Source organism: Rosa chinensis, chromosome 5, assembly GCF_002994745.2.
Source record: "Rosa chinensis cultivar Old Blush chromosome 5, RchiOBHm-V2, whole genome shotgun sequence".
NCBI classification, from domain to species: domain Eukaryota; kingdom Viridiplantae; phylum Streptophyta; class Magnoliopsida; order Rosales; family Rosaceae; genus Rosa; species Rosa chinensis.
In genome coordinates, this window is record NC_037092.1 from 60,720,243 (window position 1) to 60,737,515 (window position 17,273).

Consider the following 17,273-nt stretch of genomic DNA (forward strand, 5'->3'; position numbering starts at 1 on the left):
AACCAACTCCAAAGCATAAAAAGCAACCCGCAGAGAAAAAAAAATTAGAAAGAAAGATTGCTCGATTTACTGATCTGTGCAAGAATGGATTGTCGTTGGACGAGAACACGCTGATGCAAGCTATCAAGCTGGAGGTCGAGAGTGAGACTGTGAGAAAGTGCGGAGGATGAAGGCGGGCACTAATAAAGTTTAGGAATTTGAGGTCAGTTTTTCTGGGTTTTGAATCGAAATCGGAAGAGTTGGGAGGAAGAAGAAGATGAATAGAGCGTGAGAAAGAAGAAGAAGAAGATATTGAGTGAAGGGACGAGAATGCCCCTCAAAGTTTGCCGCCTACCAAACGCCATAACGGCCAACAGTGTTTCAGGTACTAAAGTTGGGTCGGGGTCCGAACTTCAGGTACCAAAGTGATATTTTTTTTTTTATCGGATACTAAAGTTACTAATGGATCAAAGGTCAGGTGTTTGCATTTTTTTCCCAAAAGATAAAAACCAAAATATCTTTCATAAATGGGAAACATAAAGAATCGAAAAACCACATATTACCAGCTGGACCGCACAACATTGACAGTTGAGAGGACAGCCAGTTTCCATTATGTAATGGTGCCGGAGTACCCAGATCTAGATCTATATATATACACATCTCCCTTACTAGATCTAGATGGATCTGAAAGTCGGAGGCAGTCTCTAATTGGCCCGTCCAGGCTCTGCGAGTGTCTTCGCCTCTGACATTTCTGAAGCTCTTCTTCTTCTTCTTTAGCTTCAGAGGCGAATACACTCTCAGGATCTACACGGTCGCCACCTTTATCTCTCTCTCTCTCTCTCTTCGTCTTCTCAAATCCGTCATGGAAAAGGGTTTGCTACTTCTGCTTTTTTGTTGTTTGCCTAAATTGAAGTTGAAATTGAAATTATTCATATACATATTTTGCACGCTGTTTAATCCTTAGTCGGATCTGTACTCGTAGTTAATCTAATCTTCTTGACCCTGGTACCGAGTCTTCAGATCTGAATTGAATTATCAGGGATGAAGGGAAGTGTTTATCAGGAAAATTATTTTTGACCAGATCAACTAGCATAAGAGTTACCTGTAGCAGATGTACATGATTGGTGGGATTCCCAAAAGAGTTTGAACGATGAAGTTGAACGTGTTGTTGTCTTGTTTTGGTCTTATATGACACCGGGATAGTCATAGATAAATTATTGGTCTAAATAGCCCGGCTTTAGGTGGCTGAGACAATTTTTGGATGACTACGATGATTAGTACACATGTAGCCATGTAGGCCATTACAACCTAGGAAATTACTACATAATGAGCACATTTGTGGACAGGTTTTTGGAGTATATATGTAGGTTTCCGCACATAGAATTATATTTTGAACTTGGGTGTGCTTTTATAGAAAATGGGCAATGACAGGAACTGGAAATTTTGTGATATGGAATTGAGTTTGCCTGCTGACTCTTCTGAGTTCTGACCAGTACAACATAGCTAAGCATTTCCTGGGAAAATTTTTGGCACTTGCAATAACAGATCAAGTTGGCAATTAATGAGACATTGTATGAGCCTGTCATACATGAGTTATTTCAATTTTTATTTCAGAGACTTCTGCAGAGGTTCAATAAGATATTTAATTGCCCCCTTAATTTCTAATGAACTTTATTGTATACTCCATGTGTGTATTTGAAAGTAAGAATATGTCAAGTCACACAATTTTATACCCTTTTCCCTTATTTGAATCTTTGCTTTGCTAGATAGATCGACATGGCTTTCATATATATATTGTGACATCAAATCTACTTCTGTATCTTCTTGCTCAACTCTGGATTCAGCGCGCCTTAAAACGATCATATAAGTTGATGAGATTTGAATATTTGAAAGTAAGAATATGTCAAGTCACACAATTTTCTACCTTTTCCCATATTTGAATCTTTGCTTTGCTAGATAGATCGATATGACTTTCATATATATTGTGACATCAAATCTACTTCTTTATCTTCTTGCTCAACTCTGGATTCAGCGTGCCTTAAAACGATCATATAAGTTGAGGAGATTTGAATATAGGTGTTCAAGGGAAAAAAGGGGTCTTCCCATTCATATAGTGAACTTGCATGTGTTAGAATAATCTCAATGAGAGTGTATTATGAAACAAGATACATAGTTTGTTTTTTTGGGTACACAACAATATTACTCTTGCAACTCATGAACACCAAGACAATAGATTTGAAAGAAATGTTGTAAATGACATTGAAATAAAGAGATTGAAATTTTTTGCTTGTGTATTCTTTCATTCCATTTTATGCTTACATCCTTTGCTGAATTGTTGTGTATGGTGAATCCATGTATGTTTAGAAGTACTGGAAAGATGAGTGGCTTGATATGCAGCAGTACTCAGGGCCTTTGTCTTGATGTATTGGCTTCTGGTTTTGCTTGGCCTACTGCACAAACATTATGCTGTGGAGCTTTATCCCTCTTGTGGCTTGTAGTAGAAAGATAGGCATTAGCATGCTTGTGAGTGGAGTGCAGCATGTCTGCAGTCTAGTCTGGTTACTCAAATAGAGCAGAATGCGTTGGCTGTTTGTCCTTTGCATTGCTTGTATGTTTTCTATGATTTCTGGTGTGTTGCAATCCTAATTTAGATTGGATGTTTCGTTTCTTGTGCTATTAATTGATCTTCTTGCAGTTGAATCTTACTAGTTACTTCTCCATCATTCCCGGTACGAGGCCTTACATTACCCATCTAGATACTCAAGCTGAAAGTCCCTCCGAAAGTCAAATGCGCTCTCCTTGTAGTACTGCTCCTGTCACACTTGAAACTCTTGATCAGAATGAAGGATTCCCTTGATTTCAGCATGGAACTAAAATACACAGTATCGAATCTCTTCATAGTTTCATTGAGCAGCTGTGAGTTGTTATTTCCACAACTTGATTGGCAGATTCGTTTTGCAGAAGCTGCAAAGTTGTACATCTATGTTCGTGTCATTGTAAATCCCATCTCTGAATGTAGCGCAGCGAGCAAGTCCGATGGTGTGAGCAGCTGAGAGGACTACTGAGTGTTTGAGGTTGAGGCGATGGGATGGAAAGCTAGATTTCCACTGTGAGAAGCTGAAAAGTGGAGCAGGTTGGTTTCTGTGCGTGTCATTCGTGCCTTGTGTTCGTGCATCGCTTCTGCCTAGCAGTACATTGTATGAAGGACTTGGAACACATATGCAGGTGGAAAAAGTTGAAAAAGTTATCAGAAATTGTATTGACGGTCCAAACTGACTTGAGATATTAGTAGATCCTACATACAGTAAAATGCACTGGCATTGTATATTTTCATTAGGATAAATGGCTCTAGCAAATAATAACATTATTGAAAGAGGCAAGTTATGATTAAAATAAAAAAATCATTTTTTGAGGCTTTTTTCTTTGTTTTTTTGGTTTTTTGGTTGCTGGCATGTTTAGAAAACACAAAGAAACTAGCTATTACAGCAAACCCCAGTCCTGGGTCTTGAAACTTCATCCAAGTGTGCGAGAAAAGCCTGAATCGCATGTATTGGATGAGAGTTGAACACGACAATGCCAGTGATCAACATTGTTCTTAGCTAAAGCCTGAGCAGTCATGTTGCCGCACTCTCTAAAAATGTGAGTAGGAGCAAGAAAATACATCAAATGTGACCATGAGTCTTATGCAGCAAGCAAGAAGTGAACCAAGAGACTGACAATCAACATTGTTACCACGCAAGATTGACAAGGATTGCAGAATCCGGTTCCACTTCAAGCTTGGAAATATTGCAGCTTTGAACAATCTCAAGAGTTTAAGATCATCATGAAGACCCCATGCTTCAGCATCTAAATATGTCACCAACTCCCAACTTAATCTGAAAACCTATGTCCAGACCTTGAACCATCTATATTCAATTTAACGGACCTTGCTTCTTTCAAGAAAGCAAGTTGGAATTATAAATTTTATTGACAGTAGATTTAGTTTGAGCACCTCTCCATTCTTCAGCAGCAGTATACATAATTCTAGGAGGGATGGGCATCTGAAAATTTTGCTTAAAGATTTCTCTGTTTCTCCACTTCCACCATATACTAGCAGACAGAAACAAAGAAATTACCCCATTTTATGCCATTTCCAATAGCAAGAGTACAATGCAACTGAGCAGTAATCCATCTATACAAACTGAGACCAAAAGGTAGATTGGATGTTACCTGGTTTCCTTATAAAATTCCAAATGGAAGAAACTCTGGGAAATCTCTGAAAGTGTGAAGCAGAGTCTCTGGAGAATTGGTGCAGATTGAACAAGTATCACAAGTAGCAAATTTCCTTTCAACTCTCTGGACATTGGCGAGCAGTTTTCTGTGCACAACAACCGAAATGAAGGCCTTTTGCTAGGGAGGTATATTAAGCTTCCAAATGAACTTCCAAAGAGAATTGATGAAATCAAAGAGGATTACAAATTTGGGATCTCTAGTACTAACTTGATCGAAATCTAATTCAATCTTTTGCTAAACAAATACAAAAGGAATCTTTCTTGAAAGGCAAATTTGAGACATTCTGTCTTGATTTACCTGCCATGTTCTTTTTTTTGACAAAGGACCTGCCATGTTCTTAAGCATTTCAGTTTGCCAGAAACAAATGAATAGCTATTGTATTTTGAACTACCATGAAAATTGATGAATAAGTTTGGACCACTTACACCTTGAAATCCCATTGCAACTGAAACCTAACATCGATTAGTTTCATTAATTGTCGAACAATCAACGGGTTGTTCAATATTAACTACCTTGAAAAGTGAGAACTAATTCCCTTCACAATATACTACACCAAGACAATTAACACATCTGGGTACCTAAGCATCTTCTCTTCATCAAGAACTTTACAATTAACAAGTAACAACTATCAAATGGTATCTCCATCAACTTTGTATGGGAGTCGCACCATGAGATTGTAATTTGAGTCGTATGTTATTTCACATGGTGGATCTACTATGTGACTTTAGTCCATTGTTGATGGTTGTATTGTTACCAAAGGAACGGATAAAATTTGGCGTAAATTTTAGTATATCTTGTTGTCAATGTCCATCGGGGTGGAAAAAAGAAACACTGATGCTTGTAGCTCAAGTAGTAAAGAGAATTTTACTGGACACTCAAAGCCAAAGTCGGAGTTCAAACCAGCTGAACTATCACACCGTGAGTAATGACTAATGACCTAATGCTTTAACAAGACCTAATGGAAAGCAAGCACTGGACAGAACCACCGAGTCACACCACTCACCACCACCTCCTCAACATAGAATTCTAGCCTTACTTTTCCCTTTGCTTTGAAGAAAGCCTGGATTTGGTGTATAAATTAGAGTAATCTTCGACTTCAAGACTTCATCACCTTACAAAAGCAGGAGAAGAATAGACCACAAGCACCATTTCAAAAGAAAAACAGCTCTGAGACAACTCATGAATGCTCACAGTCACAGCTTCTTGTCTAAGATTTTGAGCATCACATTAAAGTCCTGTGACATGTGATAGGAACTTTTGCAACCCCTGCCGCATTGCCTCTACCTCTACACACCAAGACACTATAGAAAATAGTAAAGAGATCTACTTTCTGGAGCACACAAAATCTTCCAGACAACCAAGAAATAACAATTTAGAAATCTAGTCCCCAAAAGACCACTCTATTATTGCAACCAACGCAACAAAAGGGACAATGACATGACACAAGGAACAAAAAAGTGAAGCTCTCTCTATACTAGATATTATTACCAACGCCAAAGGTAACTGCTTTGACCTTTTTCTTTGATAAATGAGTCAAAAGTACCTTTTGGATTTGAGGGTCAATCACTTTACAACATGGGAATCCTATGATATGCCCAATTTTCCCAACACCAAAACCAAAAGGATTTTCCTCAAAAAAATAATAATGGCAACACCACCATGGCTGCAAGAGGAACTGCCCTAGAGGAAGTATTCTGAAACAAAAAGAATGACAATGAAAGGAAGATATTGCAACTCCAGTTTCATAAAAGGGAAAACCATGGAGCAACCAGATGCAAAAAACCAACTCCATGTCTCAGGAGTAGGTCCGCCAGGACCACAATTAACCCTTTGCAAATAAGTGATTTGCTCCTTTCTTTTCACTTTTCAGATGTACAAAAAAATTTCTTTTCACCTTCCTCGCCAAAAGGTTAACATAATTTTGAAATTCAAACAACCTGAAAAAAAAACCAATGGGGGGGTCTACAACCATGAGCTGCCAACGGCAGCAGCATCACGAGGTGCTCTTGATTGGATTACAACCCGAGCTCCTGAAGCAAGCCTGTTGGGAAGAAAAGAAACAAAATGTCAACCAACATTCACAAAGAAATAGGAATATGGATAGAAAAAATTGTAGCAATGTGAAAATGGGGAGGGCAAAACTCAACTTTCTTCGATTTTGATAACCTTCTCCTTCTCTCCTCTGAAAGCATCTACCCTTTTCGATTGCTTTTTAACAGAGGATGGATTTGTGATTCTTTTACTACCTCCATCGGATACAGTAGGGGTATTGCTTTGTACACCATCTACACCATCAACTCCATCTGAGGAGTTCCTTGGTTTATCAGAAATAGGAGATCTCATAGATTCACTCCGTGATTGCTTGTTTAGTGAAGCCTTGATCGATCTTAGGATGCATTTTGAGCGTCCTGAGGTAGACTCCTTCTCTTTGACCTCAACTGAATCTGGCGTCTTATTACAACTCCTGCAAGTTGATAAGTATAGTATTTGAAGTTACATAATTGCCGGTGCTAGTATCAGAAGCATGGGATAATGAGCATTTACATCAGGGCCACCCAGTTCAAACCAGATGCTAATAGATCTCAATCGACAAGTTAAACCAAACAGTGATCCTTTGCTAATAGCACCCACATAATTATCCCCACTTGACATGGTAATCTGGGACTGAGGGGAAACTCCAAAGATGCAATTTATCCTAGGACATATATCCCCTTCGATTTGTTTTCAGCAGGATTAGAAACTAATTTGATCCTCTGAAAAATAGAACTGAACCTGCTCTAGTTACCTATTCGAGATCAAATCAAAATTTCATGACTTCTCATAATAGTTCTATTTCTGTGTAGAACTGTGATGCTAACAAGAGATCTACCATATTCAGGTTTTACGATTTGTTATGTTTTTGACAACCATTAAGAAGAAACGCAAAATAGCTCACAAATACAAGAGTAAAAAGTGTTTATTGAGACTCAGTGCAATGTTTCCCATAGGTACAGACAAGAAAGAATATCCATTTACAAATTACATGAGCACTACACCAAACCCAAGACCTATAACCCCCAAGCTCTGAAGTCACCCTAGTTTCAACCCGCAATACTCTCTGGTGTACAACAGATGTTTCTCAACTCTCCCTTACTGTCTATCAACACTTTGGACAACCCTCTCAAAGCCTTTATTGTTGGTTAACCACATTTATAAAATCATCCCAAGTCCCCAACTAGATTCCCTATTTGACACAGAATAAACATTCTTTCAACCCAAGTAAACGCCAACACATAAACCAAATACAAACCTTACAATGTTGAATTGTCTATTGTTCCCTGGTAGACTATAATCTAGTTTAACAATATTTGTATGCCTCATATATTACTTTTGCTTTCTTATTGGTATGTCAATTCAAGTCTTTCAACTGTTTCAAATTATCTAACTTGGATATCCACAAGCCTGATAAAACTTCAAAACTATGGCAAAATCCCTGGCTTTCACCGTCTAGTGTAAATGTGAAATCTCTCCAAATAAACAGCCCTGCACTTTATATTTGCAATCCTCTTAACTTCCTAAGTACGTTATTGACTAAATTCAGGACCGACCTTACCATCTAGTCTCAGGAAATCACCGCAAATGCTTTAATCATGAAACATTTATAACTGAGCACTAGAAATATAGAGATACACTTACACAGTAAAATGTGTCCAAAAGAAATTGAAAGATAGCAAGGAACTAGGCTAACCTGTCGGCATTGTATGAAGACGATCGCTTTAGAGCTGTATGTCCATCTTCCTCCTTGAGCACTTTACTATCAATCAAGCTCCCACTGAAATATTCTTTATCTTCCAATCTCAAACCTTTTAGCCTTGGATTCTCTGACAGGCTGTCTAGCTCACCCAGCATTATTGAACTAGAAAATAATGGCGAGGGAAACTTAGAATGGGAAAACCTGGGCTTGTAGGTTGGAACAAGACCAAAACTATGATCCTTCACTGATATTGACCCACATGAAATGAGTTGCATAAGTACATTACTAGCCTTGAGCCTTGCATTGTTTGGCATTCGAAGCTCTTCCTCTTCAAGAATTCTAAAACTGTTAATTTTACTAACATCAGCCCTAATAAGTGATTCTAAAGTTTCAGTCTTCCCACCCGATGAAGATGCACTTGAGGAAGATGGAGGAGGGGAAACAGAATCACTGCAAATCTCAGAATTCTCTTTCAAACATGGAATTCGGTCTTGGTAATAACTGCAATCAGGTTCTAGTGACCCATCATCTGTGGAAACACCCCTTGTACATGTTTCTAGAGCTTTAAGTTTGTTCGCATTTTCTTCAGTCTGTGTAGAAGCATCAGCTAAACCATCACTCTTGTAAACCTTGTACTCTGTCAAGCTCAGAGAACCACCCCAAGAAGAATTCTTTCCAGACTCTGAAGACACACTGGAAGAGCCTCCTGGTCGTTCAACTGGAGGAGAGAGCTCATCTTCATGGGACTGCTTTGTCTCCTTTCCATTCAAACTGGAAGACGATGAAGAATCATCTTGGCTTCTAGAAGATGTTGGTTCCGGTAATTGTTTCAAGTTCTGGATTTTGACATTTGCTATCGGACTCAATCGATCTGAACAAAAAGTAACATACTATTTATATTTGTAATTATTCAATTCCCAATCCACCAATGGAAACTTTGGATTAAAGTCCTCTCTATATTTATTTTTGGGTGCAGAGAGAAATGTCAAGTTTGAAATCAATTAAGAACATCATTCAAAAGCAAACAGGTAATGACAAAATGAACAGTGTACTCATTTACCTGAATTGGATTCATCAAAGATCTCAGAACCTTTGAGGACGTACTCGTCTCCATGGGCTGGAAGAATCACATCATCTTCACTGAGATCATGCCAAACATACCCATTCTTATAGCTTCTGCACTCATTCAATCAACCAAAAACTACTTGAGCAACAATTCCCATTACAAAAACTGGGGTAAAAATGACAAGAACTTCACCTCTTAGAAGACCATGAATACATGGATGCTATCCCTCTGCCCCTCAGAGCATTAAGCTTATTAATCACATCTGCAACAAATAACACCAGAACATAATAAGTTCACAAAATTGAGAACAACAAAGTACCCAGTTCATAAAACTAGAAACCCAGAAATATTTACGTAATTACTAAATTACCTCTGAGGTAGAGACCTTGAGAAGAGCTTACAGGAACCTCCATGAAATGAGGGTGTTCAAGCTGTCGGTTCCGGCAGAGGTAATAAACCACCGGAACTTTCCGATTCTGGTGGTATTTCGGCGACTTCTCAGTCCACACTTTAGCCCTCTCAGGACTCACTTGTCTATACTTTTTCATCCTACCCTCCATTGTTGAAAGCTTCTACCTTTCTGGGTTTTCACCTAAACCGTACTAAACCCAGTAGAGATTACAGCGAGAACAGCACAAGATGTTGTGGGTTTTTGAAATGGGGATCGAAGAACGGTGAAAAAGCTGGAATCTTTGGGACCAATGAAGAATCTGAACTCGTCAAACAAAGAGACAAACTCAGAAACAGAGAGAAACAAAGAGAAGCTGGTGAAAGAAGTGGAGGACCGCATTAAAAGCCATTGCAGAGTAGACTAGAGAGAGCAGTACACTGTGCTCACTGTATCTGTATTTATATGCAATGGAGGTATGATTGGTATGTGTTTGAAACTTTGAAATTAAATTACCAGAGGAGGAACAGTGACTGGTGAGAATGATGAGTGGGACTTTCTCTTTTTGAGTTTTGGTTTGGCTTGGTGCTTTATAATTCTCTGTCTTGGCTTTTTCTTTGTTTTGGTATTATTTATTTCTGGATGGTTGGTTTTTACCTCATGTGAAAGGCAGGGATCAGGTTTCAGGAACAGGTGAGATTGACATGGCTTTTTTCCAAGCTAGAATGGTCTAGGGTATGGACATGGTTATGGTCTTATTATAGGGACATGGGACTCAAGAATCTTGAACTCTGGATTAGTTTTTTCTTTTATTGAATTCTGGATTGGTTTTTAATTTCACAACTTGGAGCATGATGAGCTGAATCACTATTGATTAAATTAAACTACAATTATTCATTCCTGATTTGTTTACCTCTAAAAATAATAAGCTGTTAACGGAAAATCACATTATGTGTCTCGTCAAAGTGACTGACGGAGAAGGAATTAAGGAATTAGTGATTATCATCAATCAGCATGAATTACGGATCAATCAACATTTAATGTCATTATTGTAATTGATATTTCCGTTGTAATTCTCTCCATATAAAGGGACTATGAAATGAAATGAGTAAACCAATTCCAATTCCCATTTTACTTTTACATAAGCAACATTTCTTGTCTCTACATTGAGTATAAGAGGTTTTTTTATTTTTATTTTTATTTTTTGTGATCCAAAAAACACTAAATAAAAGATCCACTAGCCATCATATAGGAAAATTATGAAACCACACACGTAAGTAGGCTATGCCAAAGGAAGTCTCTATCAACTATCAAATTTGCTTCTCTATCAACTATCAAATTTGCCTCCCGCAACTTGATGTTTCTAAGCTCTCACTTAAATGCTTAATATCCGGAAGGATGAAAATTCTCCCAAAAAAAAAAAAAATCTGAAACTAACCAATATACCTTGGTAAGGAGATTAGAAATTACCTTCGACTTTAGTATTTGTCGAGTTAAACTCTTTTAGCTAAGATCAAGCCAAATCAGAGACCAATAATCTCAACTTAAATATGTGCATATCCAATTGGAATGGCATTGGCATATTGTCCATAGATAATTACAAGAGTATTGTCAGAAACTAACAAGATTTTTGTACGCTCTGATAAAACAAAAAAATTCATTATTTAATTAGCTCACTTTTTAATCAAATTGAAATTATTCAAATGCTATTTCCCTATCTACGTTAAATCTCTAGATAAATAAGAACAGGAAAATCATTCAGTCCAGCGACAGTGAATATTCACCATCGATCAACCATTGGCAAAAAGGCTGAATCTGGTGGCTTGGGCTTCGTCTTTACGTCATCTATAAATTTCATAATTGGAGTATAGTCGAAAGATCAACGAGGAATGATGAATTTACGTCAAAAGGTTTTCGGCCAAAATTTTCCTATTATCCTTTCTTCCTCCACATATCGCTTTGTTGTGCATGGTTCGGAAGAGATGAACACAACCCAAGTGGTGGTAGAGTTTGAGGTAGCCGAAAGAGGAAAAACCTGGTTATCCTTTCTTCCTCCACATATCGCTTTGTTGTGCATGGTTCAGAAGAGATAAACACAACCCAAGTGGTGGTGGAGCTTGAGGGAGCCGAAAGAGGAAAAACCTGGTTGCAACTCGTTTCGGTTTCTCCTTTTTGATACGCTAACATGGGATCGATTCGATGTTCATGGTTGGTGGCTTAGAACCGACAGGAAGAGAGGAACACAAACTAAGTGGTGGCAAAGCTCGAGGTGGCCGGAGGAGAAAGAACCTAGTTGCAGCCTATTTTGGTTCTCCTCTTTGATACGTCACCTTGGGTGGTTATGGATGATGGTGGAACTCGAGCAGCGACTAGATGGGACGAGGCGGTCCTTGTGCGACCGGTTCCATGGCCAGAGGTGGCGTAGGAACTGAGAAAAAACCGGGTCATCCATTTTGATGGTGCATGTTAACAAGTCAATGACTTCACTATTGGCGGTGAACTAAACAGGCTCCTGTTTGTATATAAAAAAAAAGGCTCATGTTGGAACAAACTATTTGAATCATAATTTTACATTATTAGTTTCCTATTTTCATTGTTAGGAAAGTGGTTTGCCTGAGAAAAAAATAGTACAATAAATTATAAATTTATCTCCTTATAGCATCTTTAGCAGACTCTCTATTGTGGCTCTTTAGCTATTTTGGAGAGCATGTTTAGCTTTTTATCTATTTTAGCAGCTGCACCAGACTCCTAAGTGGCTCTCTATTATAATTTTTAGATATCTCGCTCCTAAATATAGAGAGCGGGATGAGGCTCTCTATAATTTAAAACATTCATTTTAAGTTATTTTATGTAATTTATAAATACATTTAAATTATTTAATATTCATTTAAAAAGAATATAAATTTAAAACTAGCTAAAATAGAGAGCATTGATGCAGACGTAATTCTAAAGTGACTAGCTAAAATGACTTTTTAGCTACTTTAATTAAAATTTAATTAAAAAATAGCGCATTACTAAAGATGCTTCGAGTAGATATCTATTTCCTCTGCTTAGTAGCAATTAGAACTTAGAAGCTTAGACCTTGTGGTCAATAACTCTCTAGAAGAAACTTTTAACACTACATAAATTTCCAAAGAATGTCGTTAATATTTGTCTACCTGGCTCATTTCAAAATTGAAATGCAGAAAGTGGCTTCTGACCATTAATATACTGTCAGTTCTATTAAATAGGATTCTGTTAAAATAATTTTATACAAGAGGAAACATTACTGCAGACTAATATACTAGACTAGCATAGAGAACAGAATCATTATGTCTCTGGCCATTTTTTGAATCTCTGTTAACCTAACCAAATTGTAATATTCTTCAAAACCTTAACATTAATTCATGCTTATCACCATGTGGTCCAAACGTGCCAAATGTCAATTACATAATTAAAAATCTCCATGCATTATTGACATATCATGAAGTACCTTGTTATTTAGGGCACTACTATGTTACCAATTTGTCATGCCATAAATTGGGACAACCAAACATTCTGCCTTTTTTTTTCTCGATCAAATAATTTCAAGATGAATGGATGACTGGTTGGTTTATTGACATAAGATTTTGAATTTGACTCGTAATCATTTATCAATTTAAAATGAGACTATTTCTTCTCCTAATAAAACTTCTCACTAAATTGAGTAAATTCACATTATTTCCATTTCACGCTTTGTCTCCTCCTCAAGCTCAGGGCACCCCAAGTCCACAACCACTTTTTTCGGCACAAGATGTTTACTTTTGTAAGTTAAAAATTTATGTAACTATTCAGGAATTAGGAGGCAATAGCTCAAAATGGTAGCAAGCAAATTGGGCCATTGAGGTTTTGAAACTTATCTCTTTTGAGCCTCTGAGTGGAAATTGTTTGGTAACACCTACTGATATGTACCTATCGAAAAAACACCCACTGATATGCGTCAGTCATGAAGAGAATTATGCTTTTTAGACGAACACAAGTACCTATAATTTAAGTTACACTACTGATATTGGTTACATTACCTTAAACACATATTTAAATCTAATATCTACAATGGAATCATTACAACACTAAGTTACTAACCCACTAAACCTCAGAAAATCGAAGCTTTGGGGTTGACGAATAGAAGGTAACAGTACCATATTTCAATTGTTGCATATCTATAAGAGGTCTAATGTACTATTGCAAGACATTGACACATCATCTAAAACAGTAGCAGTGGATATAAGTTTACGTGCCTTCAAATCACTCATTTATTTTGGTCTGAAAAAGACCAATCACTTGTTCTTCAGACTGCTTGAAGTTCTTGTAAGTGAAACAAATCGAATGGAATTGACGAATTAAAGTGGCATTCAACCATTTATGGATCATTCGCTAGTTGAAATCTTCAAGGACTAGCCTGGGAAAAAGAAAAATAAACATCTCTCTCTCTCTCTCTCCTTTCTCTCTCTCACAGGTCTAGGGTTGGCGTTTTCCCTATAGCAGTCTGCCTACGGGGTTTCTTGTTCTCTCTTACCAGTCCGGCTAAATCAAGGCTGATCCTAATATTTTATAGGTCTCAAGCGAATAATTAAAATGTGGTCTCATGAATGGTGTTCGATTAATAAGACAATAACTAAATGCAGACTTTTGCTCAGCTAAGGTTTGGCTTAGCCTCCAAACTGTCTGAGCTTTGTTCAGGGATGGCAGGCTTCAGGGGTCACCAGTTCCGGCATCATCCCTGTCTGGGGTCATGGGTTGGCCTTGACCTCCTTCTTTCCTTCCTCTTCTTGAATGGGGGTTTGGTTCTGTTGATGAAAGTAAGAGCAGCGTGGCTGCCTCTTCGAGTGGATCTTTCGAGTTGCTCCAACGAAGCGGCTGCTGGCTGGCAACTCGGCGGCATGCCAAGAGCGGACTTGCGTGGTTCTGATGGGTTGCGCGCTGAGACTGTGCGCGACTTCAAGCCGGGCGTTGCTGTGACGGGGGCTTTGGATTTCACAATGGCGGTTGTTAGGTGTACTGATTTAAGCAGTGGCAGCAAGGCTAGGGCTCTGCTGATGGAGGATTCCGGTAGCGGTGGTGTTTCAGTGTGGATGGTCCTGGGGCAGTTGGCATCAAGCAGGCTTGGTGGGACTGCATCTAGGGTTTGGAGTTTGGGCCCCCTGCCTTTGGGCTTTAGTCTCTGGCTTTGGGCCTATGTTTTAGTTAGGTTTTTTTTTCTCTTTTTACTTGGCTTGCAACTAGTTGGGCTGGTGGGCCGGCACTTTTTATTTTTTATCTCTTCATTGAGCCCGAGGAAGCGTTCTCGGTGTAGAGTGTTTCTCTAGGTCTCTTAATAATATTGGGGAAGACTCTTGGCTGCATTCAGAGGCTTTCCTGGTAGTCTCAGGTTACTGTGGTACTTGGAGCCTTATTTCTAAGGTTACATTACGTTTGATTAGTCTAGGACTTTGCATTAGGTTTTTCATTCATGCCTCAATATTGTCGTAGCCCGGCTATTCGGGTGAGTTATTTTGTAATGTTCTCTACTTTACATTTAATGGATTGACAACCCCCCCTCCCTTGATTAAAAAAAAAAAAAAAAAAGACAATAACCAAATTTGTTTTGTTCAATAAAAAAATTTATTTTTCTTATTATAGTTTCTTACATCTATATTGTATTCTTAAATTATAAGGGGCAAAATAAATTAAATCCATATACATTAGTAACAATAAAAAAGAAATGGAATAGAAGTATCAAGGACTAGAAAAATAAGAGACAAGAGGGACTCCTCTCGAAACCTTAGCACCGCCCTCAGTGGGTTGCTTTCAACTAGGCCCCCGTTGCCTCCACACCTCTGTTTATCTTGGCGAGTGCGCTTTGCGGCAGACTGATTCTATCCTCAAAAGGGATGGGGATAACGTGTTGGTTAGCCGTGCTGGTATTTAGGATTGGGTCGCGACAACGGCTTCATGGTCAATTTTGGATCCTCGGGTGGAAATTTCGGATCGAGGCTGGGCTTGTTCTGCTGCGGCTGGTGTCGACGATGCTGTTGGGCGGCGGTCTTGGAGCTCTGCTATTCTTAGCGTCATTGTCGGAGTTGCAGCAACCGCTAGAGATGCTAGGTTGGCTCCTACGTTTGCAGATGGCGCCTACAGTGATTGGGTGGGTTACGTCGAAGTTGTAGATGCGGTCAGTGTTGATGGCCGCACGGAGATGGCGTGATTGGGTGCCCAACAAAAGTTGGGTGTCTAGATCAATTCTGGTTAAGGCTTTGGGCTGCTATTGAGCCCACATCAGGACCCATTCAATGAGCTTAACCTCTCTAGAGGGTGGATTTGGGATCCAGGAGATATAATGAGGAAGTTGTTCTCGTTACATAGTATTTGGATTCTAGTCTTTTGCTATTTAAGTTTAGCTTCTCTAGTTGTACACCAATTGAGGTCTACAGAGGATTAGAGTTGCTCTAGCAAGGATTTAGGTAGTGTGGATTTGTGTTCATTTTAATAACTGTGCTCATTTTGTTTACAATGAGGGTTACTTGTCATTTGTTTGGTGGCTTGTGCCATCTAGAACTTTTAGTGTGAGACAACTTATGATGTACGCACCTTTTAGCCATGAATATTATCTATTCTTAAAAAAAATTTTAAAAAAATGGAATTAAAGGTGATTATACCAAAAGAAACCAGAAAAATAAAATAAGGACAAAGTAAACAAGGAAAAAAGAAAAAAGCAAAGTGAATTTTTTTTTCCCTCTTTTTTTTAAAGAGGATCAAAGGGTTTCACTCCTGCCCCCATGGTGACTCGAACCCATGACTTCGTACATAGGTAGTGGGTGCTCTAACCACTGAGCTAACACCCTAAAAAGCAAAGTGAATTGATCAAACTGAGAATCAAACCTTGGGGTACCTCATAAAGGAAACCTTACCACTGAACTAACACGGTGCATTACATAATATGCTTTTGAGAAAATCATATATAGCCAATTTTTTAAGTCTATATTTATATAAAAATAAGAAAACTGATGGAGCCCTGTAGCCTGAGGTAGTAGCCCTCAAGGCTTACCCCAAGGTAGGCCTGGCATTTAAACCCGTAACCCGCAAACCCGCACTATACCCGCACGCTAAAAACCACCACAAACCCGCCCGTTTATTAATCTGGGCTAAAAAAACCCGCACGCAAAAAACCCGCAAATTAACGGGTTTTGCGGGGTAAACCCATTGGAACCCGTTAACTACAAATCCTTCCCAAAAACCCATTTCCGATTACCCATACGGGTTCCCTTTTTTCTTTTTCTTTTTTCAACCAGGGCATTTTTATAATTTTTCTTATTCCCTATGAGGATCCAACAGTTGGATCTTCGTATAATTGTGAAAAAACAATTCAAAAGGAGATCCGTGAGGATTCGACCGTTGGATCGTCGTATAATTTTGTGAGGATGATTCTAAAGGCGATCTGGGACGATCCAACCGTTGGATCTTCGTATAATTGTGCAAAGATGATTCAAAAGGCGATCCGTGAGGATCCGACAGTTGGATCGTCATATAATTTTGTGAGGATGATTCTAAGGACGATCCAACCGTTGGGTCTTCGAATAATTTTGAGAGGATGAACCTAAGGGCGATCCGTGAGGATCTGACCGTTGGATCATCGTATAAATCGGTAAAGATGATCCTCTAGGTAATCCGACCGTTGGATCTTCGTATAATTTTGAGAGGATGAACGTAAGGGCAATCCGTGAGGATCTGACCGTTGGATCATGGTATAAATATGTAAAGATGATCCTCTAGGTGATCCAACCGTTGGATCATCGTATAAATCTGTAAAGATGATCCTCTAGGTAATCCGACCGTTGGAT

At 38.6% G+C, this 17,273-nt stretch overlaps 1 protein-coding gene and 1 long non-coding RNA gene across 2 annotated transcripts; one reads left to right on the forward strand and one right to left on the reverse strand.

Annotated features, from left to right (window-relative positions):
* Window positions 1-572: 572 nt before the first annotated feature.
* On the forward strand, window positions 573-3,395 carry LOC121049338. Its single transcript, XR_005799631.1, has 2 exons — window positions 573-2,587; window positions 2,675-3,395. It is a non-coding gene; the product is annotated as an uncharacterized LOC121049338 (long non-coding RNA).
* Window positions 3,396-5,758: 2,363 nt separating this feature from the next.
* LOC112201857 (protein SOSEKI 2) lies at window positions 5,759-10,033 on the reverse strand. The gene is made up of 6 exons (XM_024342780.2): window positions 9,421-10,033; window positions 9,243-9,312; window positions 9,045-9,160; window positions 7,979-8,855; window positions 6,398-6,715; window positions 5,759-6,292 (listed from the first exon to the last, which is right to left on the reverse strand). Exons 1-6 carry the CDS (start codon window positions 9,608-9,610, stop codon window positions 6,214-6,216), a joined length of 1,650 nt encoding a protein of 549 aa, XP_024198548.1. The 5' UTR covers window positions 9,611-10,033; the 3' UTR covers window positions 5,759-6,213.
* Between the last annotated feature and the right edge of the window lie 7,240 nt (window positions 10,034-17,273).